Below are 27,363 nucleotides of genomic sequence, written 5' to 3' on the forward strand. Positions count from 1 at the left end.
ATAGTTTCAGATAGTGACTCCAACACATAACCTTTTTTCATCTCAGTTTTCTCAACTGTATAATGGGGATGATGATAAGATACTGAACCACATGGGATTGTTATGAGGATTAAATGAGATAACATAAAAAATGAGGCATAGCACCTGGCAGAGAGAAAACATTTAAACAACATGTTAACTATTGTTATCATGTAGATGATTAAAATAATGTCCCCTCCAGAAGAAAAAATTTATAGTCAAAACATTAAAAACCAGTAATGAGCACCTTGAAAAATATAATTTGTTTCTCTTGCCTCCAGAGGTAGGAAAAAGCAGTCACTTCCCTTTTCTTCCTTGTGTGTAGTAATTATAATTACATGTTATAGCCTTGTGATTTTAAATATCTTATACTAATTGTTAGTCTTTTAACAGCCTGGAGGCAAATGCAAAAGGAAAAAATCAGCTTTCAGTAAGTTGAAATGAAAACTAACCCACTTAAGCCCTGGCTGGTGTGGTTCAGTGGATTCAGGGCACATGCCTGGGTTGAGGGCCAGGTCCCCAGTAGGGTGTGCGCAAGAGGCAACCACACACTGATGTTTCCCTCTCTTTCTCGCTCCCTTCCTGAGCTCTCTAAAACTAAATAAGTAAAATCTTTTAAAAAACAAAAGAAAACTAACCTGTGTAGTCATGGCACCTCTTGTCAAAGGGAGATCGATATTAAATTAAGTACTTAAAAGCAGGATATAAAAATAAGGGAAATACATGTGCCATCTCCTCTGAGACTTGAGATTGAGTTATAAAGAAATTCAACTGTAAAATATATATATATAGAGAGAGAGAGAGAGAGGTTGCAGTTAATAACACCAAGTATTGTAAACAGCCTGCATCTCTATTACGCTTATGACTTAGGGGAATTGAAAAGAATCATTTAAGTCACAGTGACCACTGCAGATGGTCAGTCAACCATCTCCATAGCTTGAAATCTAAACATTTCCTTTTCATTTGGTTAGAAAAAGACATTATATTTTGTTACAGAGTGAGAGCTCAACAGAGAGCAGCAGCCGTGTATAAAAACCAATGGGGCTATGAAGATCTCCTCTGGGGTTTGAGCGAAGTCCATGTTTGCTTAAGTCTTTATAAGAATAATAGAGCCTAATATTTGTATCTTTCTTTGTGGTTTTCAAATATTTTAATATGTAGCTATAAGCATGTAAACTTTTTATTTAGTTATTAATAGCTTGTGATTTGGGAAGTGTAGTTATCTCCATATATAAGATGAAATTGTTTGACCCCCCCCCCCATTATCCCAGGCTAAGCTAACTGGGACCTATGACCACTACACTGGATGTTGTAAGAGCCTGTGCTTTGACAGCTACCACCTTGTAGCTTGCACAACTCGTGCCTTTTAGCATATACATTTCTTCCCCAGTAGTCCCTGCTCACAGACAGCAAAATTTTGTACAACTGGTTTTCACTTTGCAAAGTACTCATTATAGAGAGTATAGTATCATAGTATACAGTTCATTAGCCAAGTGGTTGATGCAGAAGATCAACCACTGGCCTTAAGCACATTTTATCTAAGGGAAACAATGTATTTTGAAATGCTGGACACCACCCAGCTTTGAACTGCTACTGAAGCAGGTTTATTCTACAACTGTTCTGTATTCTTCTCGAGCCATGAGCCATATTCAAAGCATCAAACCACTGAGAAGAAACTACTTGCTCTACCAACACAACTAGTTTTATAAGCCTCTGTCTTCAGATTGTTCTCCTCCAAAGTCCAAAGCAGATGACCATGGTTCTTTTTTAATTAATATTTTTTGAGCCCCTTTTTCCCCAAGAGCCTCGAAGCAGATTGAACCGGCTTAAAATGACTCCTCCACAAGATGATTTCAATGCTGTCTCACAAGCAAGTAAAACTGTGACTTTTCTACTTTTGAAGGGGCTCTATTTTTTTCCTTCTCCCTTTTAATTCTCACAAAACCTGTCTACTGGAGGGAGTTTTCCTTCAGCGCTAGGCTCCCTCCCCGCCCCTCCCAAAGATACTATCTTTTTTTTTTTTTTTTAATGAACAAAAAGGCCAGGGAACCTGTCCAGCTATGAAAAGGAAGTGAGAGAAGAAAAGTCTGAGATTTCTACCTTTCAGTGTGAAGAGCAAACTGATTTAGTGATTATCATTATCTTTTATGGTTTATTTGTATATTCCTTTTCCTTTTATTGCCCTTCGCTTCTTTGATAAGTGAATTTTAATGAAAAAACTAATTCAGATCTTGTTTAGTGGGCGGGTGCCACTCCCCACAGACATTCTCCAGCTGGGATTGCACCTCCGCATTTCAGGGCGTCAGGCAGCTCAGATGTTAAGCATCATAATTGTTTGGCCCCTTTAGTGCTTCGGGCACTGATTAAAAAGTCCTGTTGAGCTCAGAGTCTTTTAAAAGGAAGACAGCTAATGTGATGGTTAAAATTGAAATGCACAGGCACAGATGCTATAACTACTTTCTTTTGTCACAATCTTCCTTGAAAAGAGTTTTCACTCATCTAAGCAATGTTTTCCTTTACAAAAGAGGTACTCACCCTATATGTAAATACAAGGTGGACTGTACTTGACCTCAGTTCTTCAGCCTTAATGTTGAAAACCAGCAAACACAAAGATTAAAACAGCCTGATGCCAATTCATCTTTAAAGTCAAGACTCAAGTCACCTTTGGTTTGGCATGGAATAAGGGATCATTCTCTTGGAAGAGAAAAGAAGAAACAGCTCTTCTTGCAAATAAAATAGTATAAGATTAAAGGATTTCATGGACGTAAGAGAAACTTGGCATAATTCTTTACAATAACTTGTGTCCTATTTTTAAACCTGACTACCTTTCCAGTTTACTAGCCAACTGTGGAATTAACAAAAATCTCTTCACTCGGTAAGTTTTGTTGGCCTTAGATCCATAAAAGACTAGGTTTGGGAACTATAAAGGTGAAATCTGGCTGTGCTATTTCATAACTATCTCTTTCAAAAGGAGCTGCAAAATGTAAGAGAAATTGCAAGACGAGATGTGTAGAACTGGACCTTTTATAACTTGGTGTGGTTGGTGTTCATATAGACCCTGAGCTGAATGCACAGTGGCGAGCCATCACTGTAAGCATCAGTATTCTTGGCTGTTCTGCCTTCATGTGCATTTTGGAGTTAAAGGTGAAATTCCATCTTTAACCCCCTTGTGGTTGTCTGAACAGTGATTAATGAACTAGATGTGATTCCCTGCAGACCTTTTGAAGGGTAGATGAAGGATGGAATTTCAGCTTTTCTTCTTTAAACCAAGCCTTTTGCTTAATACTGCTTTTAAAATTAATGTCCTTTTTTGAATGCCAAGAAAACAAAGGGGCTTTCTCAAAAGTGTATGCAGCTTGACACAATAGGCCTTAATTGGTGTCAGGAAGATGTTAGGATGGAAGGAGAAAATGCCCATTTAGCTGATAAGACTAAAAAGTGGAGCCTTGTTGTGAGCTGTCATCTCAACATGTATTTAAACTATCGCAAAACTGAAACATATTTGCCATATAGATCATAATGACTCCAGAGGAGCAGGTATACCCTATTATGTAATTACATAATCAGAGCATGCATAGTAATCAGCTTTTGGAATTCAGTGCTAATCAAACACACCTATAGTGTGTGTCTGAGCTAAAATAGAGAACGTTAATTTGCCATTACTCAACTAAACAAGAGTGTTTATACAGAGTATTCATGAGTGACTTGGTGTTGTGTCAGGTGGTATTTTTTGTTTTGTGTTTAGGGGACTTCACCAATTTTAATGGAAGAAAAAACCAGCACTGAGGCATTACTCTTTAACTTGCTGTTCAAAAATTTGCCCCAGCTTTGACTGATTATAAAAAGAGATTAGATTAAATTGAATACATTTTCCCTTCCCTAAGCTCAAGTGACACAACAGTAATTATATTACAGGAGACACTTAGAAGATTGGCATGACCATTTCCATACCATGGTGTTAAAATTCCACATATAGAACAAAGCTTTTTATTGAAATAAATAAACAAACAAACCTATTGCTTTTATAATTAGAAACAAATCAATGAATGTTAGTGAGAATAGCCAAGAATAGAAATACCTTGATGACCTATTAGGAGATGTGGCCTCTACTCCGGGCTGTGCCTCTTGCCTGGCATGTGCTTTTAAGCGTGTCTCCTCCCTGGATTCAATAAGGGTTTTATGAAAAAGAAGGTGACAAAAATGTCTTGACTGATGTCACATACTCTTGCCTGGTAGGTTATTTGTTGTGTTGGCTTAGTTTATTTTAACTCTAGGCTTATGAGCTGTATGATTTGCTTTCATTATTTTGACCATTGAATAGACACTCCTTGGAGCAGACAATCAACATCTTCAACTTCACTATTTGGGAAAGCAAAACATGGATGAGGATCACAAAGGTTAAAAGGAGCTTTGTAAACAGCAGACAGATTGAATGCTTTTGATTTTAAATAAATATTCAAGTATTCTCTAAGGTTGAAGCATTGCTTCTCTTTGAAATACACTGCTGTATTTATGTTGAAGAGGTCTCACCCTTAACCCTTGTCCAAGGTGGATGGGCCCTGCCTTTAGGACAGTGGTACTCACTGTCTTATCTGCACATTAGATGACTATAAATGTTACTGTAATATTTAAATGGGACTAACTTACTTCATCAAAAGCTTCCGTGGCTTGAACTTCAAGTAATTTACTTTCAAATTACTTTTACTGTAATTCTTATTAATTCAAATAGGTTTCTGATTTGATATAAAACTCTGTAAATGCAGGGAACAGTTTAATGAATTGAAAGATAGGATTGAGCCTTTTAAAAGAAATGTACAAAATATGCTGACAATAATTGCTTAGATAGAAATCAAATCTTAATGGCTTTGTTAATGATTTGTAGTGAACACTGTCTTTACGTTGACTTGAGGGAACATAGAAAGATTTTTCCCTCTGGGTTTCAACAGAATCTTAATTTTTTTTTCCTGAAATATATTCACTTCTAGTTCTAGCTCTCCAAATGTTAACAGGAACTATAGTGCCTCTATTGGTGATGGTTTGATTTGAGTAGAGTTGTTCTTTCAAGTTGGGGACATAACTAATAGTGGTTGTAAAAATGGGAGCCAACGGAAGTGTGAATGGGTGAGAACTTATTTGAAGCTTGAAGACACAGACAGCTCACATAATGATAGAAAATAAGGTTTTCAGTCTGGCTGGCTTGGCTCAGTGGATTGAGTGCCGGCCTGCAAACCCAAGGGTTGCTGGTTCGATTCCCAGTCAAGGGCACATGCCTGGGTTGCTCAGCCAGGTCCCCAGTAAGGCGGCGTGTGAGAGGCAATCACACATTGATGTTTCTCTCCCTCTCTTTCTCCCTCTCTTCCCCTCTGTCTAAAAATAAAATAAATAAAATCTTCTTTAAAAAAAGAAAATAGGCTTTCGAAAACATGCAAGTTTTTTTTGACTCTGTAAAGTCTTAACTTAGATACCTCTTGGAGGGAAAGAATTAATAACCCTGAGCTTTTAATTAGTATAAAATTTCAAAAACTCTTGTGGCTTTTGAAAATTAATGATAACATTGATTATCAGGAGGGTGAATCTGTATTTTTAGTTTGACTTTTCCTATTTAGACAACCTGATTGCACTGATTAAATGTTAGGTTCAGGCTTGCACACAACAGAGAAAAAGAAAAAAAGGTTTCCCTAATATGATTTTTTTCTAGTCAAAGAGTAGGTCAGGGACTTTATTTGCTTTTTCTCTGGGCAAACTGTCTTCCCAGTTAAGAGTCATTGGTACTCCTCAGTGTCACTAAGAGTTTACATAGTCGCCATAGTATAAACCTAATTCTGATCTCACTGTGACTTGCCCTTTTATCATAGACTTGACTAGAGAGATGCCCTTGGTGTAAATGAAGTGCTGTATTTATTAACAGCCAGCCAGAGAGGCTCAAGCTCTCGGTGTTGGCAAATGCCCACCATGCACTGGTAATAAAGGTGTTCTCTAGGGGCAAAGTGTGCTGAGTGCTAAAAGAAGGAAGCAGTAGTAAACAATGTATTTTATATTCAGCACAGTTTCTCTCTCATTTTGAAGTGTGTAATTGCGTTCTGGATAAATTACGGAAATAAAAAAATCAGAAGTTGCTCATAGGAAAATAGCCCTCTTTAAAAACAAGTAAATTTTCCAAGGCAGAGCCAATAGAACCTTGGCAACAAAGCACGACGTTGGCTGGTTAAAAAGTAAAAACTGTATGTCTGGAAAAGCTAATAGTACTGGGTTCAAACATAGGCATAGCCACTTAGCTGAATTACATTAGGCACCTTATTAAGGTATGTCTGTGTTACCCTGGCCAGGTGTCTCAGTTTGTTGGAGTGTTGTCTGGCACACCAAAAGGTTGTGGGTTCAATTCTGGACAGGGCACTTGCCTAGGTTGTGGGTTCGGCCCCTGGCTGTGGCACATACAGGAGGCAACCAATTGATGTTCCCCTCCCACGTTGATGTGTTTGCATGTGTCTCTCTCTCTAAAACAATAAAAATATATCCATGGGTGAAGATTCAAAAAAATCTCCGTGTCTCAAGTTCTTCATCTTTGAAGTAAGGATACTGAAAACTCCAGGAGTTTGAGAGGGAAAAGCATGCAAAGCATCTAACAATGGATAAACGTTTGTTCCCTTCCTCACTTTCCTATGTGTGAGAATGCCATTTCTCATTTTAGCTTCTTGCTTTAAGATTTGCCCTATCACCCGTTAAAGCGGCTGGCCATATTGTTGACTAAATAGATTCCAATCAATGCTAGTGTTTCATGTAATGTCATTTAAATAGAGTTTATAACGAAATGGTGTTTTCAGGGAAGAATCCATGAGTTAAACCAACTGAAGATTACATTAGTAGGGGATTTATGAACCAACTACACACCCCAGCCTCATTCCAGTCCTAACCACTCAGCTTGAAACGGTCCTTTCTAATCATCAACATAAATTTTATCCTTTTTAGATAATATGCTGTCTCTTTCTTGTAATTAATGCCCCAGCAACTTCTAGTTTACAATGGTGACATACCCCTGACTGATTGGGCTTTTCCAATGCCTAAGTTTTATTTTTAGAAATTGTGGGGCAAATAGAGAAGTTATAGGGAATACAGTGGCTCATATTTATTAAAATTGACTTTGATTCTGTTTCCTAAATCTCATCTGAATATACCAATTAGCAATCAAAATGCCTGCACATGTCAGACATTGTTCCACCCGTAAAATAAATTACCTTGCTCTTAACAGTCTTATTTAATGGCTACACGGTATATTGTACCTACTAGCTTTTCTTTGCCCAAAACATGTGTTATTTCTGACTTGACCATGTATCTGCTAATTAAGTTTTAGAAAATCAGAAAGGTTTTTAAAATGAATTATTTAAGAAAGGCACCAAAGTTGCCTGTTTGTACCCTTCTGCTGCACATCAAAATGTGTTTTGTAACCACCTGATGGCCATGGTGTCTGTTTCAAGGGGAAGTCTATCGAGTCGCAGAGCACCCTTCTGTTTGGAAGAAATATTTGAGTACGTGAGCAGAAATTATTTTTACATAAAGGCTTCAGGCAGTTAAGAGTACTGACATACATATATTTTCATCACTGTCATTCACTTCCTTTGCCTCAGATAAATAGGTCATTATTATTCTATTTCAGCCATCTTATGGTGCCTCAATGTATGGATCTCTGTTAGTGTAACTGCTATCCAGCTGACCTGTATAATTTATTGGTGATACTTACAGAGTGACATCCTTGGACCATTGTTATCATCCAAGGCAGACATCTTTCAGCAAAATATTTCATTATCACTTATTATTTTTAGCATTAGTATTGTACCATGTTAACATAGCTAGGAATTGTCATTTTCTGAGACACAGGATTTCAGGTCAGCCTTAGAAATTTCAAAAAATAACACAGTAATAATGATGATACCACCATGGATTTGCAGAGCACATTATGTGCCAGAACACAGTGAGGGCCTATATTTGCAGATGGCCAAAATTTTACCTGAATTATTTATTTCCATAATGACACATTGAGATGATCTGGTCTTACATAACTTAATTATAAGTAATACTTAAGAATGTTTAGACTTTTTAAGAAACAAGCAAAAAGCTCCTTCATTGCTTAAAAGACAAAACTGTAGTCACTCCTCCCTGCTTTCATCCCTTGTGCAAATGTTTTATAGCCTGAATGTGAATAGAGTATGCTATTCAGAATGTACTAGGATTCCAAGTAAAGGCTAAAAGTATGTAGTTGTTTCCACAGGAACTATTCTATTAAGAGCATACGTGAATTGCAACTGGCTTTACCTGGTCACAGTAGTTGCAAGACAACAGTATCTGCAAGGTCTTGGTTTATGTTGTAGGGATTAAAGTCTGTCACCCTGTGCTCCTTTTATAAATGGAAGATTCTCATTTGTGTTGTTAATAAACTTCCTTCAGGTAGAAGTAATCTCCCTCACAACCCAGTAGACGCAGTTTGGTGTTCTAATCTCCAAGGCCAAGTCCCATCACTTGAGACAGTTTATAGCATTTGAATTGTGCAATTTAATTTTTCCTTCATTTTTCATTTCAATTGGATTACCCCAAGGAAATAAGAGTATTGTCCTTTACATAGTTTTACCTGGGCCAGCCAAACCACCTTGAAAAGCTTGCTTGATTGGCAGGAATTCCCTTTTCCTTGTTCTTTTCTCAAATCTGGGAATAAACTTCTCCCTTCATCTGGGTTCTGAATTCTTTGTTTGTCATAGTAATCTACTAAGGGAAATAAACATCCCTTCCTCTGCTGTGATCTCTCTTTCTCTTTGTTACTATGCTGTAACACTGCTCAGCCCACAATGCTTGCACTGCTAAATCAGGCTAAGGTAGATGTATCCTTTCACGCACTACAAACCCTGTGGGCCCGTGTTCTCACACCCAGGTTAATTCCCTGGATCAGAGATCTCGAGGTTGGGTTTCATTCTGGTTTGTTCCTGAAGTACCAAGAATTATTGTTTATCTGTGGCTCTGATAATTTCTTCCTTATCTTTCTAGTTTCCGCTTTTCTAACCCTCTACCAGAGGCTGGTTTATTTTGAGGTGCATTTGGCTGAAAGCCGTCCTAGACACTCCTCCTCACACTTTCCCACTGTGTCTTGCCAAAAAGGATCCTTCAGCAGAAATATGATAGCAGGTGGAAATCCTTCATTTATTCTAATTGCATCTCTACTTATGCAGTCTCATTTTTTAAAGAATAATATTTATCTTCGACCTTTGTTTCTTAATGTGACAGTTTTTTAAGGAAGTGAAAGAGCTGTGATGAGTTGACATAGAATTACAGAGTGAGCTCCTTGAGAGCAGGGACACTGAGCCTTCATTCCTGTATCTACCCTACCCCCAGCACGTATGTTCGGGTTGATGTCTAGGGAAATGATGGTGATGGTGATGATGACAGCAGCTACCATGTGTTCAGTGCTAAATGCTTTATAGTTATCTATCTTAACCCTCTCATCAGCTCTATGGGATAGCTTTTAATTACTATCCCATTTTGCAGATGAGAATCTGGCCCAAGATCTTTAAAAGATTTGCCTGAGATCATACAGCTCAAAAGCAATCTGTCTCTTCCTCTTCCTGATTCACCATTATAGGTATTGTGGATACTACACTTTTGGTTCTAGATGTGGGAATTAGGTATCAGTTTTCAGCCACACTGCAGCTTTTAAAAGGCTAGAACAATGTCTTACTCTTCTGTATTTCCTGCTATGCCAGGTGCAGAATTGGACACTTGATAATTCTTCATCTTTTGCTTTTGACTTGAACACTTCTCTATCCTACCTGTGCTGTGGAGCATTTAGGACATTTATGAGAGGCCCTGACCACTATCACTAAGGTTAGAAGCAACGAACTAAAGCAGATCTAGAGATCTAGAGATGGGACTTATATCTGTGGATCTGAAAGCCTTAACTTTTTGACATGTTCTGAAAGAGGTTTTTCTAAAAAGAGGTTCAGTACTACCAGAGACTTTGGGTAAATCAAGATGTGAGTTTCTGAGAGCGGAGTAAGACACTGAACTGTAAGCCTTCCCAGGATTTTATTGATATTCCAAAGAATATCAATCAGTTGAGAATATCATACAGTTGAGTAGATCCTCATTCTCACCCAATATAAAATCTGAACTGCTTGTACAGTAGGTGCCCGTTTTCCATGGTTTCACTTTCCGCAGTTACTCATAGTTGACCGTAGTCAGAACATACGAAATGGAAGATTCCAGAAATACACAATTCATAAGTTTTAAATTGTGAGCAGTTCTGATAGGCATGATGAAATTTTATGTTGTCCCGAGCTGTCCCACCCAGGCTGTGAATCATCCCTTTGTCCACCAGCTCTACACTAGATGTTCCCTTCCTGTGAGTCTCTTAGTAGCTGTCTCGGTTGCCGGATTGACTGTTGCAGTATCAGCAACAGTGTTTGTGTCCAAGTTACCTGTGTTTTACTAAATAATGGCCCCAAAGCCCAAGAGTAGGGATGCTGGTGATTCGGATATGCCAAAGAGAAATGGTAAAGTACTTCCTTTAAGTGAAAAGGTGAAACTTCTTGATTTAGTAAAGGAAATAAAAAACAAATTCTGTGCTGAGGTTGCTAAGATCTACAGTAAGAACAAATCTTCTATCCATGTGCAGAAGAAAAAAATTTATGCTAGTTTTGTTGTTGCACTTCCAACTGCAAAAGTTACAGTTACAGTACATGTAGAGTGCCTAGTTAAGATGGAAAAGGCATTAAATTTGTGGGTGGAAGATTGAAGGGAAAAAAAATATTTGATTGACGGCAATGTGTTGTGCCAGAAAGCATTGAGCCAAACAGCAAGGGAACCCTCACAACAAGTGACGCTGAGCCATTTGTCATGGGTAGGGGATGGTCAGACAGATTCAGGACTAGGTTTGGACTGAAAAATGTAAAAATTGTGAGAGAGAATGGAGGGAGGGAGAGAGAGAGAGAAAGACTGCATTCATATAACTTTTATTACAGTACAGTTGACCCTTGAACACGGGTTTGAACATGGACCCACTAATACGTGAGTTCTTTCAATAAATATGTACAGTACTTTAAATGTATTTTCTCTTCCTTATGATTTTCTTAATAGCATTTTCTTTTTGATAGCTTGCTTTATTGTACAAATACAGTATATAATCTATACATATATAAATACATAGAAAACACAAAATATGTGTTACTAGAAGTTTATATGATTAGTAATGCTTCTCTGGTCAACAGGATTAAGTTATGAGGGAGTCAAGGGTAGGTGGATTTTCAACTGCATGGGTGGTTGGTGCCCCTCCCCCCATGATGTTCAAGAGCCGACTTTACGTTGTTATAATTGCTCCACTTCATTAGCATTGTTGTTAACCTCATACTGTGACCGATTGTAAAGTAAACTCCATTATAGATAGGTATACATAGAAAAAACATAGTATATAGAGGGTTTGCTATTATCCTTGGTTTCAGGCATCCATGGGGGTCTTGGAGTGTATCCCCTGTAGATAAGAGGAGACTACTGTATATTGGGAATGCTGACATCCACTAACAAGACAAGATTATTTCCTGGTGTGTCCTTCCCACTTTTGTTAAGTAGTCCCTTAGGTTTTCTGTGAGATGACCCAGTATCTGAGCTCCAGGGCATGTGAGCTGGGGTGAATATACATATCACCCTTCCTCCACTTGTGGCAGCTGCAGCTCCTCCTAGAAGCCAGCACTCTGACCTTTGCCTCTCTCTCCACACACTACTGCTCAGCTAGTACAAAGTACTGGAGGCTGGGACATTGGCATCACAATGCTGAGAATGTGTCGATTCCAGGCTTGACTGTCTTTGTCCCTAGATCTATCTCGGAATAATAGACTCATTTGGTGGACTATAGAGAGACATGTGAGACTTACCAAATGTTGCTACTGGTTTCCATTGTCTAACATACTTCCTGTTTCTCATTCTAATTGGTCCTATTAACCAAATTTTAATTGATAGAAATTTTTTTCTGACCTGTTTTCTCCTTTTTTAAAGGTGATGGACAGAATTTGTTTACGAAAGACGTGACAGTTATCGAGGGAGAAGTTGCAACCATCAGCTGCCAAGTCAATAAGAGTGACGACTCTGTAATTCAACTACTGAATCCCAACAGGCAGACCATTTATTTCAGGGACTTCAGGCGTAAGTTTCCATCTCAATGGTATTAGATGGCAACTTTTTTTTCCTACATGTTTTCTTGATAAAGAGATTGCCAGGGCTCCTTTTTTGAATTTAATGTTAGATGCTTAAAGGTTAGTCAATTCTTCAGAGGGAAGAAGAGACATGCAATCATAATCTTTCTACTTAATAGAAACCTTGAATGGTCCCTTTTAAAAGTAAGGCAGTCTTACTTTGCAATAGGAATTGATTGTAGTAAATCAAGGTGAATTGCAATTGAGTCCCAAATACTTAGCTGACACAAACAACTCAAATAGGGTAAGGCAAGGAAAATACAGCATTCTGAAAGGTAATCTGTTTGGTTTGAAGATTGAAATTTTCAAGGCAACCCACACTTGTAAAAATAAAACCAAATCTCCTGTCACCATAGCACCTCTGTTGTGTGGAAGTATCCACGTGCCAAAATTGTTCCAAATGTAATATCTCAAAAGTAAATAATTGAAACTTAATTCTGTGTCACAGTAATACTTCATGTGAGTGTCAGGGCTTCTTAGGAACAAGAATCAGATCTTTTGAGAATGTGTTTGAGAGTATCGGTGTCCAACGCAAACAGGTGTTGAGCATGTCCCTTTTGCCTTCCTGTCCCCATTTTTACCTCATTATATTCATGACCTGGCAAAGTGGGTAAATCTAAAGGATATTTAGGAGGATAAAGGAGGATAAAAGGAGAGAAGCCAGTTTCTCATTCTTAAGAGTAAATTTTTTCTTTATGTGCTTATCTAGCCTTTGCCAAAATTAATATAAGAACTTTGAAAGTGAATATTTGATTAAAATAAATCAGTCCACATACATTGCTTTGCGGTGACTCTGACTCCCTCCTTCATGCCTAACCAGCCAGCTTCCCCCTGGGAGGCTGACTGTGGCGAGGAAGCCGTGGGCCGGGGTGTGAGGTCTCTGTGCACCCTGGGTCATCTCCTTCTGGCAGTTCCAACCTCAAATAATATCGAGTAACATCAAATATAAAGATACATACGAGTTAAATTGAATTAATTTTTATAAAGTTTTTTACTATTTTCATTTTGACTTGAAATTACTAATGAATTTTTGGTTTTATCTCTTAATTTGGAACCACTGTTATTTTTAAGGCCTCAGATTTTTAGAGACAATTTAAAATCCTGTACATCCTACTTCCTGAACCTCTAGTGCCCAAAGGGGACTCCAGGCCCACCTTTTCCTTCTCTTTTCACTTGACCTCCCTCCAATAGAAAATCCAAAACCACTTATGAATAAGGGCTGAAAATTGGCAGCACTTGGAATTGTGGCAGAGGGTGTGTGTAAAATGTATATAGGGTCCAGCAGAAGTAAGGCCTGCTTAAGTGTGGTTGTGGTAGGATAATAATATGAGTGTAATAATTTATTGTTTTAATTTGAACATTTTACCTAAAATATCATAAGGTGTGCTTGAGTGTGATACTGTCATGTTACAGAGTTGCATGCTTATGATTTTGTAGTAAAAGATTTTGTAATAAAACAGGGGCGTTATTTGTGCTGGCCCCTGCATATGAGCCTCCTTTGGATAGGGTTGTTTGTCTGTATGTGGTTATTACAGAAACTCAAAGTGGTAAGTCAGGAAGTACAAAGGGCACTTAGCCAACAGGAGCAGAAGGAGTTAGTGTTTCTACTATGTAGCTGCTTTTCTAGTCACCCGACATTTTCCTCACCTGTGTAAGGAAAATAGACTCCATCATCTTTCTCAGTCACAAACTCTGTGTTTTGTTCCACAGCTTTGAAGGACAGCAGGTTTCAGTTGCTGAATTTTTCTAGCAGTGAACTCAAAGTGTCATTGACAAATGTCTCAATTTCTGATGAAGGAAGATATTTTTGCCAGCTCTACACTGACCCCCCACAGGAAAGTTATACCACAATCACAGTCCTGGGTAAGAAACCTGTGGGGGCTTGTCCTGGGAAACTGAGTGGGATGGCTCTCGCTACCAGATGACTTCTAGCAGCATGGAAAAGATTAATGGTAAAGTTTACTGTTCAAACTTGTTTTAGGAAGAATCACTGCCCATCTTGCTGAATTTTTAAAATAGCCTATTTTATCAAACACTCTAAGAAATGGCAATCAGCAGTCTTAATAGATTCCACCTGCTCTTGGTTTCAACCCTCAATCTTCACAAGCAAAGATCAAGAGAATTTAGAACCCTCAAATGAATCACTCACCATGTGAACTGTCATTGCTTCTAACTACTAGAGATTTTTTTCCTTCTCTGCAGGAGAGGGGGAGACAGGCTATCACAGCTGTGCCCCATGGCAGAGCTCTGTTATGAAATCTGCTTAATGATCTTTCCTTCTGAATTACATCTCATTTAATATTGTCGATCACCTTTTCTTTAGCTTTACTTTGTTTATATTGCCTTGTTCATTGCTTATACTGTAGATCATGCTGTAAAAATCATATCTCATGAACACATACTTTGCCACAAATTGCAACCATTGGACATAAAAGAATTGAGAGCTTCTAAAAAGGCTAATAAGCAAGGACTGTTGACAGTCTGCTAGGGACACCTCTAGAGATTTCAGCGTCTTCATTTCTGCTCAGCAGATTTTGACTTTCAGCAAATCCCAGTGGCCAGGTTTTCATATGTATTTTGGGATAGTCAACAGATATCCCCATGTTGAAGGTGGTCTGAATTAGTCCTGTTTCAGACAAACTTGTAGTCCAGTGCATAACACCAGCTGATTGGGATTTTTAAAACTGAGCTTTCAAGGACATACACTACAGCATGAGGCAAGATCTCTGATTTACACCTTCAGGAAAATGATGAATCAAAGTCTATTTGAGGCGTCAGGCTGCAGCTTTTTGGTGTAATGATATGAAGATTAAAGAGGAAAGATAAATATGAAGGACGATTTTGCTTGGTGTGTGACCATGTATGTATTTATGCATGTACACATTGAGCTACTGCCTCATTACTTTACTTAAACACAGCTGTAAAGGGGGAAATATTTTTATTCATTAAATTAAAACATGTTCCTACTGCCTATATGTATGTTCTCAATAAGAGAAGTACTGATTTTAGAAAGTCATGTTTGAAGTCTGTCTGTCCATACAGTTTCTGACATGGTCTGTGTTTAATGATGGCAGCATTTGTCTATTTTGACAATTCATGTTTGTCTAATTTTGACATTAATCTATGTCAAATCTGCAGAAATATTGAACATGGAAGGGCTTGCTGGGATTATTTTGGTATTTTGCAAATGTACCAAAATCATAAGCATGCATTTGACATTTTCTGTCCATCTACTTTTACAGAAGTATTTGAAAACAGTATTTGCTTTTTGGAGTCAGTCAGTAGATGCAAAGACTTCAACTTAACCATGCACCCATTGCCCCACTATTGCTTATGGCTTTTCCACAAAAGTGGAAAAGCAATAAAATTGAATATGCTTAAGGAGTTTTGAATTTTCGGAATGTTTTATTACATATACCTTTATGTAGGAACATCTTTATTGCAAAGATAGAAATGGTGATAACAGAGGTTAGTCATCTGGCCCAGGAACAAAGCACACAGTAAAAATCAAGAATCACAGACTTTGAAACAGACTTCAGTGTTCTGTCTCATAACCTTTGCATCTTCTAGTCTAGGTTATTTTCAATAAAATCCTGAAAGCTGCTGTTTTAAGATATTTTCCCTGAAGGTGCACACTTTGTGTTTCCAGGAGCATATCTGGCCATTGGCAAGCAGTTACTGCCTGTCTGTTTCCAGCATCTGGTGCATTTGTTCTCAGACCCACTGAACTGGGCCGGTGTGGCTGAATAGACTCAGTGCTCGGGAGTCAGCATGCCAGCACTAGACTTCTGATAGGCATTATACCTGTAATACTTTTGGCAGTCTGATTATTCTGGAAGTAATAGGTTCCTGCCTGTATTGTATAGAAGCATTAACTTAAGTATACTTAAAAGTACTATTAGTAGACGCTCTCTTGCATTCATTGAATATTTTTTCTATTGAATTGATTGTATGATTTCTTGATGGAGTAAAATTGTTGTCATCAGTGTTTGCATATTTCATATTCCAAAATCTGACAATTTCCACTGATACTTGTATATTCACACCTTTCCCTAAGGTTTAGAATTTTGAGCAACTATAATGGATGAAAAATACTATATATGCATCTTCATTTCTATCCACGGTTCTCTGAAAATGAGTCTATACGTACCTACCCAGTTGTCCTACTTCTTGATAGGATTCAAATGCTCATTTTAGTGCTGTGTCTACTGGTTGTTTGAAGCATTCAGCAAAAAATTCAGTGTAATTATAAGATGTAAAGATGGGTATTTGTTAGTTACTATTATGTTTATTTTCTTATCCATGTAAAAATGGAAAACTCTCCTATATCTTGCATGCATTTCTTTCTCCAATTCACAGCGTAAGGACTCTCTTCATACTGCTGTTCATCAGAGGAGATGAGTGAGAGAGAAAACACACTGCCTTAAGATTAATACAGTTAGTGATAATACTAGCTAATATTATTACACTCCTGTCCTCCCAGATTAGTGTTCCCTCTTAAAATTCCAGGAACAGGAGAAACTAATTATTTTAAAGGGTCTTAGAGTGAGGTTTCACATCCTGATCGGCTTTTAGACTCCTCTTTTGTTGTAATCAAGGTGACTCATCTTGAGATTGCTGATTTTTAAAAAATGTTGTAGGTGTATTGCTTATAATTAGCACTCTTATAGATTTGAGGTTAGCTAAGAACCTTGAACATTTCTTTGCTATTTTCTATTACTTTCTTCTGTGTGATTTTTATTCAGTTTTTCATCTCTATGCACTTCCTTAGACACTTCTTTGGTTATTGCCATTAATGGCTGCAGGCACTTTTTACCAAATGTGACTGTTTAGTGGACCATGTATAAGTATATTCTCTGGTTAGTAGCAGTTTTAATTCATTTTTTATAAGTGGATTCTCATATTTACTAACCTCTTTTGTATTAGAGTAGACATTATGAAGTTAAAGGGAAAATAGAGTAGAATTAATAGACCAAAATAAACTTTAAGATGTCTTGTTCAACCCCCTTTTTCCAGAAAGATATACTTAAATCACTTATTTCATTTGTATTTTCCAAAGCTTTCTTGTTCTTAAAAAAAAACCCTGAGAGAAATCAACTTTATAACTAATATCAATATAAACCACTGGGATTCACATTATCAAATTTTATACCAAAAACTTCCTAATATACTTGACTGTTTCTTCTCATCTTAGTAAAGATCAGAATTATTGGTCATGGTCTTGAGAAAACTATTTACGGTCTTGGAAAAATCATTCAATTACTTCTCAGGATTCTCTTCTCAAAAATAAACAAGTCTTTTATTTTTTTACATTGATCATATTTTCCAACACTTTTAAAGTTTTCCACCTGTTTACCTTAGTCATAAAATAAAGATCACCTCAGCTCTTCAGGAAGATAATCCTAGGAATTAGCATTCTTTCAGGAATCATCCTGAAGGGTTAGGAAACTTTAAAGTACAGCTGACCCTTGAACAACACGGGTGTGAGGGGCACCTACCCCCTTCACAGTTGAAAATCCATGTGTAACTTTGGACTCTTCCCAGATTTAACACAAACCAGTCCATTAACACTTATTTTGTATGTTAAATATATTATAAACTCTTACAACAAGGTGAGCCAGAGCAAAAAAAAATATTATTAAGAAAATCATAAGAAAGAGAAAATATATTTACAGTATTTATTGGGAAAAAATCTGCAGTAAGTGGACCTACACAGCCCAAACTTGTGATGTTCAACGTTCAACTGAGTATCTGCTGCAAAAAAAGGAAGCAGTAATATGGATAATACTAAACAATAGGTAATCCAGATAAGGACTTAGTTGCTGCCGGCCCTCTGTCAGCCCTGAAACAAAGTCTAACAAACATTGGTAAATCTTCCTCTGCTCTTATTTCTATCTACCCCGTTCTAATTCCTTAACTTTCAACCAGCAGACAATATTGATAATGTGGAGCGAACATGTCATCATCTTTACGACCATCTCCATCTTATGGAGAGAATAAAGACTTCCTCCACTAAGAAATACTACTGAAGATAGATGAATAGCTAGTGCAAGGTGATGAGAAAAACTAAGGTGTCTTCAGGCTCAGCATGAAAAAAAGGAGAGAATGAAGGAAAAATACCCAGCAACACACACACAAAAAAACAAACTTAGTCTGACGAAGACTAAGTTTGAGACTAAATGTGGTTGAGACAGGACAGTGATACATGCTGTAACCTTTTAACAACTGCTGGATCTGTTTCCATCAAGATCATTCCCAGGTTACCATAAAGTGACCTTCACTGTGTTTTTTCCAAAGTTGTGCATGCAAACTAGAACCGGATGTACTCCAATCTGTAGTGTTTTCCAGAGAAGTAAGCTGTGTGTGTTACAGTAGCTTTCACTGTTTGCTCTCTTTTTTATATCTGGAGGGGGCCCACCTTCCTTGAATATCCCTTACTGACTTCAAGTACATTCCCATCAATTTCACTTTCTACTGGGAGTCAGTACATATGTCAACATAAGAAATTATTTTCATCACTTTATTTTTATTTTTGCCTGGATATTGTTTGACTTTCATGTCTGTGTTTGTGGGGAGGATGTTCCTAGGTTTTTTAGTCTTTACTTGTTTCCTTTTTATTATCTCTTATTCTGTTCCTTATAGGTCACCAAGATCTTACTACGTATAGGCTTGGACGACCTTTTCCTCTGACATTTGTGTAAACATAACATTTTTAATACTCCTATTATACTGTATTCAGAATTCATAGTATTTGCTGGTCCTAAATTTCTATTCTCTCAGTATTCCCAACCAAATCTCTAGGTGTGTGTGACGAAAATCTGTAACCTACCTGATGGTTGTCTAGCAAGGATGAGAGATGTTTAGGAAACGGCTAGCACAAGTTCTCCTGTTTACTTTAGTAACTGCCGTTCTGTGTCTCCTGAAATGCTGGCAGAAGTGCAGCTCCAAACTGGGTATTAGACTACCTCTCTTCATGCTTGTTTTTTCTTAAAATGTAAGCTAAGGTAGTTCTTTCTCATGTTTAACTACTCATCTGGGCCATATCACTTTAGCAACACATTCAGTTGAGTGGATGTGCTATTTTTCTCTTTCACGGGGAACAAAGAAGAGGCCTGCATTGCTCTGACAGTTACACACCACCACCACCACCACCACCACCACCGCCACCACACTATCTTGCCGAGAATCATAAGCCGCAAATCATTTACTTTTAGTTTTCTATCATTCTCTACAGGTATTTTCACCTGATTTAATTCAGTGTAAAAGTCTTCCTGTGGGCAGAATCTTCACATTGGACTAGAACAGTTGGAAACCCCAAATACATGGTTTAATCCCATAATTTATTGAAGCAGTATCAGATTTATTATTCAACTTGATCATCAGGATGGCATGTTTATACATATTTAATTTCTTGTTTCTCTTCTGAGTTGAGAAACTTATTAATCATAAGTCTCAGAACTGTCTTTGCTTATTCATGGTGGTCAGGGAGCATATTCTTAGCTTCATTCTATTGAATTCAGTATTCTTACTGATTTCTATTTCAGTATTCTTACTGATTTCTATTTCAAGAAGCTCAGTCGTGATATAAGCTTGCAACCTTATATGAAGTTTCACTGTCAACTCAGTTTCATAAAAGGTAACGTTCTTTCTTCATCATCCTACATACTCTTGCTTTAATATTCAACATTTTAGCACCTAAATATTTTATTCAATTTTGTTATGTATATGTTTAATATACTTACAGAAGGGTTATTTTAATTCTGATACATAAAAGTGTTTGCAACCGCTTAGTGGTTTTTTCACTTTTGATTTCAAAATCTGGAGCATTCAATTTTAGAATATGGAAAGTTACTGAACATTAACTGTATTACTATATTATGGCATTTCCTATATTACTAGGTATTTCCTATATTACTGCATCTTCATAAGCAGAAGGATGTTATTACTATGTTATCCAGGGGAGGTAATAATTATATTCTGGATCTCTATGAATAATTTTAATTGAACAGAACTGGTTCTGAGGCACAGTTTTTCTGTGTATGTTTATGGTGAGTGTTTCTTTTAAGGGACTCTAAGTTTTTGATCTTTGCTGGTTGACTTTGGAATCTTTCATATGAAGATTGAAATCCAAGGGTTCGGTTTAAGAAGAAATATTTCTTTCAGAGACTTCTAGGTAAGGATGATCAGTTGAATTGTGTGTACTCCTCTTCCTTCCATATCTACTTTGTGGTCATTTCTTAATTACTGATTTTTAACTAATCTAATATCCATATTGATATAACTTGGTCACTGATAACTTAGGAGTGTGAGACTGGTCACTTTTAAGATATGTTGGGTGGAAATGCTAAATTGAGTGATTGTGCATGCTTCACTTTATTTGATGATGGCTTTGTTTCTTTTTTTCCCCCTCTAGTGGCAGTTTGTTTGTTTTAAATCCCCATCAGAAATGTCCATTGTTTGTTTCATATTTTGATAGAAGTGATGTTAGTTTCTAATGAATAGAAGAATATGTCCATAAAGAGATTCTGTGTCTAAAGAGCACACGTTTAATTTGTAGTCCCACCACGTAATCTGATGATTGATATCCAGAAAGACACTGCTGTGGAAGGTGAGGAGATTGAGGTCAACTGCACCGCTATGGCCAGCAAACCAGCCACAACTATCAGATGGTTCAAAGGGAACAAGGAGCTAAAAGGTAAGGTGAACCTTGTTTGTTCTGAAGTGTTAAATCAGCACCAGATTCTACTAGAGGTGTACACATTTGTAGAAATGAAACACAAATGCAACACATGCCCCCAAAACATAAATATTCATTGAGATATAGTTTATCATCACTTACAAAGCCTAACAGCATTTTCTTGTTCTAATCCATGTCCTCATTCTGTGATTTGTGCGTTTATGGTGATATGTGTCACTAGATTGTTACTCAGATAGTCAAAAATAACTAGACCTGTCCGCTGGAACGCTTTAAGCCAAACAAACACTGTTCGAGTTGCCCCTGAGCTCAGTCTGTCCATGCCATTCCCTCAGTTCTCATTGCTTTCACCCTATGGCTCAAGGTGGGTCAGGACTCCAGATTGTCATGCTTGATATTTAAGGAAAGTGTATCACGGTCTTCACCATTGTGAAGCCCAAGTCATTCAAATATCTAAGGAACTGTCAACTATGTCAACAATGTGCTTTCTTACAACAGCAGCTGTGCAAAGCTAAGGATTTTATCGTGTGAACTTGCAGACACTGCCTCTCTTGTGAAAGCTGTAATTCAGTTGCCCATTTCACCAATTAGTTCTTATGCAAAGTTTCTGATGTTGTGAAGGTGGCACAGGTAGCTCCTGCAGTCCTGCTCCCATTGTCTCTCCCTCCAGGCTAAGCGGTCCCAGGTTTGATTCCTGGGTCCTCAGACATCTGCTGCCTTTCCCATTGTACTGGCTAAAGGGTACAGCCTATCCCCTGTTTGACCCTTTTTGTCAGTAAGCCTACATCCTCAAGAGAGTCAGCATTCCAATTCTTTCCTTTTCAGAAGGCTGCCTTCCCAATGGTACCCAGCACAAAGGACTTAAGGGCTGGACTCCTCTGGTCATTTGACAGAAATGTTAGCTGTGTGCCTCTGTTTCCTCTAATATGGAGATATTAATATTATGTACAGTAAGTGGTTCTTATGAAGGTGAAACAAGTGAATATTTGTAAAGCCAAAGTAAATGCTCTGGCTCTATGTGCTTGTTAAATAAATAAAGAGTGCCAGGAAGAAAAGAATAGGTCCTTTTAGAAAGCGGATATAAAAATCTATATCTAGAAACAGATAGATCTATATATAACAACTTAAGTTTCAAAATGCTTGCTCTGTTTTAATCTCCTATTTCCTAGGTATGGTTTTGGAAGGAAAGAGTTTCTCATTTCCCCTCTGCTTTTCTGTCTAAGTGAATTGAACCATTAAATGTGTACCAATAAGTACAAAATATTAAAAGAAAGTAATGGTGCGTCTTGTCCCAGGGAGTGCTAAGTTCAGGAAAGGAGCTGCCTTGGCCTATTCATCCTCCGGAAGCCTCCTCCGTTTCTGGGTGTTCTTGGACGTGTTGCCTGGCCTGAAGCCTATAGCTTACTTTGCTCTACCCGCTGCCACTGCATTTTCTGTGGTCTTTCAAAAGTTTCAGAGTTTAAACATCCCAATTACAATTTCAATGATATAAATCCATTTTGTTACTTCCTCACTTAACTGATGCTGATGGAGGCGGGGTAAGGGGTTGTTTATACCTCCTCTCCTGATTAGATTACATTGGGAATTTTGATGATGTCCTGGAATTTTTAAACCAAATGTCAGCCTAGTAGGCATTCCAAGTTCAGGTGATTGCAGGGATGGAAAGCTCCTCTCTTTTCCTCCTCTTCAATGCCTTGAGCAGTCAGGTGTTGAAAACATTAAACTTTCAGCTACCTTTTTGTGGTGGGTTTTAAGACAGAAGAAACATATGAAATACATTTAAATAAAAATGGTATATATTCTGTATAGTTGAACTATATCTTAAGTACTACCCTGCAAGGTTGAAAAGTGGGAAATGATCATTTGCTCTGTCATCTACCCACAGAGTATACCTGTCCCAAGTGACTTTCATCTTTTTGTTAAAGCAATAACATAGGAGCGTGGGAGGGGGGAGAACATGAAAACAGAGTAATAGAAATTCACTCAACTCTGATTTCTCGGTACATTTTGTCTCCCCCAGGCAAATCAGAGGTGGAAGAATGGTCAGACATGTACACTGTGACTAGTCAACTGATGCTGAAGGTACACAAGGAGGATGATGGTGTTCCCGTGATCTGTCAGGTGGAGCACCCTGCAGTCACCGGGAACTTGCAGACCCAGCGGTATCTAGAAGTACAGTGTGAGTACCTGTCTTGGGCCATTCTGGCTGCTGTAACAAAATATCACAGATTGAGTAGCTGACTAGCTTATAAACAGCAGAAATGTATTTCTCACAGTCCTGGAAGGTGGAAGTCTGAGATCAAGGCACCTATATGGTCGTGTTCTAATGAAAGCCCTCTTCCTGGCTCACAGCTGGCCCCTTCTCACTGTGTCCTCACAGGGTAAAGAGCTAAAGATCTCTCCGGGACCACTTCATTAAGGGCCCTAATCTTACTCACAAGGGCTCCACCCTCATGACCTAAAGAAGCACCTCCCACGGTCCCCATCTGCTAATGTATCACACAGTGCACTGGGATTTAAACATGAATTCTAGGGGGACACAGATATTCAAACTACAGCAGTACCCAAGTATTCAATTCTTAGGACACAGAGTAGCAGTTGCTTACAACATTTCAGAAGCCATTCACTGAATACATATTTTTTAGATAATATAGATAGAATTTTTATTTTGCTGTCTTGGTAGAAAAATAAGCAAAGACTTATTTTACTGAAACACTGTCATATTACTGAGTGCCGGTGAGAATTTTGAAAATACTAGATATAACCTGAATATAAAACTTTAAAATGATTCTAATCTGCTGTACCACATGACTTAATTAAATTTTGTGAATATTGACTGTAATAATTTCTGTGTCAACTTCAAAATCTAGGGCAGTGCCCCCCTTTATTAACCCCATCATAAGTACTGAGTTTTTTTATAGAAGAGATTTTATTTCCATTCTTCGTCAGCATTTTGTTTTAAATTACACATTCCCATTTTTTGGCTTAAATTATACAGTGAGTTTAAAAGGGAAATTCTTTGGGATCAGCAACATAATCTCAATGGCTTCATCAATAAAAGCTGTACCGTGGTGAGTGAGGTTATCTCCTTACTGTGTACCCTGTGGACAAAAGATGTTCTCTTCGTCTTCCCTTCAGGGCTCTTCTGCTTGTGAAAAATATATCTCTTTTGCACAAAACCATCTTTGCACCAAGGGTGTGTCTAAGAAGGCACTGCTCACTTTTTATCAAAGGGGTTCTGGAACTTGGCCTAAGTTCCAGGGGATATCTGAGTACACACAATGAAAATGTTACAGGAGTTTGGTTGGATGGCAATGATAGAGGGTGGAATCTTCTGTTACTTCCTAGGGTTGCTGTAACAGATTACCACAAACTTGGTGACTTCAAATAACAGATATGCATTTTGTCACAGTTCTGGGAGACAGAAGTCTGGGTCCAGGTGTGGGCAGGGCCGGACTCCCTCACAGAGCCCCAGGAGAGGGCCTGCCTGCTTTTTTCTGGCTCCTAGTGGCTCCAGGAGTTCCTTGTGTTGTGGCCATATCACTCCAGTTTCTGTCTCCATCTTGACATGGCCTTCTCCTTTTTGTCTCTTATAAGGACACTTGTCGTTGGATTTAGGGTCCACCCAGATCAATCCAGAATGTTCCTATTTTCAAGATCTTTAATGTAGTTACATCTGCAAAGACCCCTTTTCCAATACGGCCACCAGAGATTAGGAAGCTTCCAGGGGTTAGGAAGTGAGTGTATCTTATGGGGGCCCCCATTCAACCTATTCCAGTTTTTGTCATGTGTTTAAATTGAGCAAAACAAGAAATGAGGAAAGTTATAAAAACTTTTTTCTAAGAGACCATAATCCCATTCCAAGCTTTTCTTACTCTGTGAGCTTGGCTCAATTTAACATTACATAATGCAGGTTTTTCTTCTTAATTCATTTCATCTACTTCATTATGTAGCTTCATTATGGGCATCATGCTTATAATTTTCATATCACTAAAACTATTGTGGTGTAATGTCCCTATAATGGGAAAACATAAATGATCAGATATTATCTAAATTGGCAGATAGTAGATTTCTTTTGACTTTGTTAATATGTAATTCATTTAAGCAAACTTAATATCCATTAACTTCCCTTGTAGGGGCCCATTAGCTTTAATAATACATTAGCTCCTTTGTGAGACCTGAGTAGCTATTCACCCAGTTCACACCCCTAAATTCTTTTAGTAGCTTCCCAGAGTATCTTCTAAGTAAGGTATAACCTCACCCACCTACAAAATTACACTCACTCCCAAATGCAAAATATTTCAAGCACTATACCTCCTATCCCTTGGAAGACTTGATCATGATATTTATAAGCTGTGCCTTCTGTGTTCTGTAGATTCAAATGACATTTGTCCCTTAAGAAAACGAAAAGAGCACCACATCCTAATCCCTTATACTTCAATCTTAGGAAGTACTGCTAGCCCTTAACTGCAGGAAAGTGACTCTGATGCCTTCCAAAAATGAAGACACACCCATGACCGTTTTTAACTCTAAGATGGCATCTGCTTTCTGGGAGACTGTTCTTACATCCAACATAAGCAAAGCAAACATTTTATCCTCGATACTCTATATTTTGGAATGTATATAAAAAAGTCTTTGCATAAAAGAAAATTAAGAATCACAAAGCATTATATTAATCTGAATGGAATTGAGAGTCTGGTTTGGCATCTGAAATGAAACCCTCCATGCTCAAGAAAGTCACCTGATGGTTCACTGCCCTCCATTCCTAGAGCAGTATGGAGACCTTTGCTGAGTCATCCAGGAAGTCCTTAAGTAGCTTTTCCAAACACAACCGAAATTCTCTACATTATTACCTACCAGCTGTACTCTTCTTGAACACCAACAGCTATACATAACAAAAAGCCTTATGCCTAAGACCCTCAGTCATTGAGTAACAAAGCTTCATCGGTTATTGGCCAGTGGTGGTGTTTCAACTCCACTCTCCCCATAAGAGTCCTCCCTCCGCAGACAAGCCATGCCATGTCTTGATGGCCATGAGCAAGGAAGAGATACTTTAATGTATGAGATTCAGTAGCCAGTCTGCATGGATGTTGAATTATTTTGGATACCCTGTGAGGAGTAACATTAGACCATTACTTACTAATTGGCTCAAACCCTTGGAGCCAGCTATTCTTATATTATCAGCGATAAATATTAATTTACCACCAGGAAATACCGGGCTCACCCATGAACCTCAGATTAAGAATTGCTCTACCCTGGAAGAGTAAGATTACCGTGGGGGCAAATGGAACCTGATAGGAATAGTATCAGGTGCACTCACTTGGCTCAGCCTGGCCCGTTTTGCCACATGGAGGCTTATGGAAACCTCTTTTATCTCATCTAAGAGGATATGAACAGGGTTAAATAACACATAATGGATTTGAATTCTACATAAATCATGTCCTCTTAAAAATACCATTTTTAAAAAGGAAATGAAATAACGAAAATCTGCATTGCTTGCCATTAAGTATCCTACTTTAAATGTGACAGAAAAAGGAGGGAAGACAAAATGAGTATAGTACTAACATACTGCATGGAAGACAAGGCTCGAACTCCAACTTGGAATTGCTTTTGTCTTGTGGATTCAAGTCCTAATTAATTGAACATAGAATTGTGCAGTGTTTTTTGTTAGGACCCTTATTTGTGGTACCAGGAGAAATTGTTGTGCCCAATTATGTGAAAAATCAGCCAGATGTGTATGCTGTCATACTTTTAATAATCCTTAAATTTTTGGTGAGTACAGATATTAATTGTGTAGTATGCATTGAAGTGATTAACATCAATGTAATTTATCATCTGGAGATTTCTGAACATAAATAAATGAGCTGTTTTGTTCAGCAAGGTGTTGACCCCTTCAGAATTAGTGAATTAAAGTCTCCCCTCCCCCCTTTTTTATTATAAATATGAAAGGCACCACAGTCGGCCAAGTGTTCAGTTATTTGATTTTCTGGGGCATTAGCTGCTCTTGTTTGTGACACTTCCCTGTTGGGTGCTCGTTTGCAAGCTCATTAATAAGGTTTTCTCATAGGAACGTCGCTGGAAACAAAGACGGTGCAGTAGGGCTCTTAGTTTTTTAGCTTTCATTCTGAGGCTCAGCGAGGATACAGCAGCAGCATGCAGTTAAATGTTTAAACCAGAAAATCATTACGCTTGCAAGCTGAAATTCAAAGCTCTCTTTCCTTAGCTGTTAGGCAGAAAACAGTTTTGCTTTTGAATGTTCTGAGCTATGTGACCCTAATAAATTCTTTCTGTGCATTTTTTTCTTCGAATGTCTGGATGTATGTAGTGTTGCTCGAATTTGCAACATGGTTGATTATAGCAGAGCGTGATACATTTGTAACCCAGTTAGTAGAGCTTCAGATCTGAGGGAACATACTCTTGTCAAAT

At 37.9% G+C, this 27,363-nt stretch overlaps 1 protein-coding gene across 6 annotated transcripts in view; it reads left to right on the forward strand.

Annotated features, from left to right (window-relative positions):
- The window catches only part of CADM1 (cell adhesion molecule 1), a 370,159-nt gene that overhangs the window by 292,578 nt on the left and 50,218 nt on the right, over positions 1-27,363 (forward strand). For all 6 annotated transcript variants that reach the window (XM_028514571.2, XM_028514565.2, XM_028514566.2 and 3 more), the window contains exons 2-5: positions 12,046-12,192; positions 13,953-14,105; positions 20,800-20,937; positions 22,958-23,116. In XM_028514571.2, the coding sequence (XP_028370372.1) occupies positions 12,046-12,192; positions 13,953-14,105; positions 20,800-20,937; positions 22,958-23,116 (597 nt within the window). The remainder of the gene's footprint in view (positions 1-12,045; positions 12,193-13,952; positions 14,106-20,799; positions 20,938-22,957; positions 23,117-27,363) is intronic.

This window comes from Phyllostomus discolor, chromosome 6, assembly GCF_004126475.2.
Source record: "Phyllostomus discolor isolate MPI-MPIP mPhyDis1 chromosome 6, mPhyDis1.pri.v3, whole genome shotgun sequence".
NCBI classification, from domain to species: Eukaryota; Metazoa; Chordata; class Mammalia; order Chiroptera; family Phyllostomidae; genus Phyllostomus; species Phyllostomus discolor.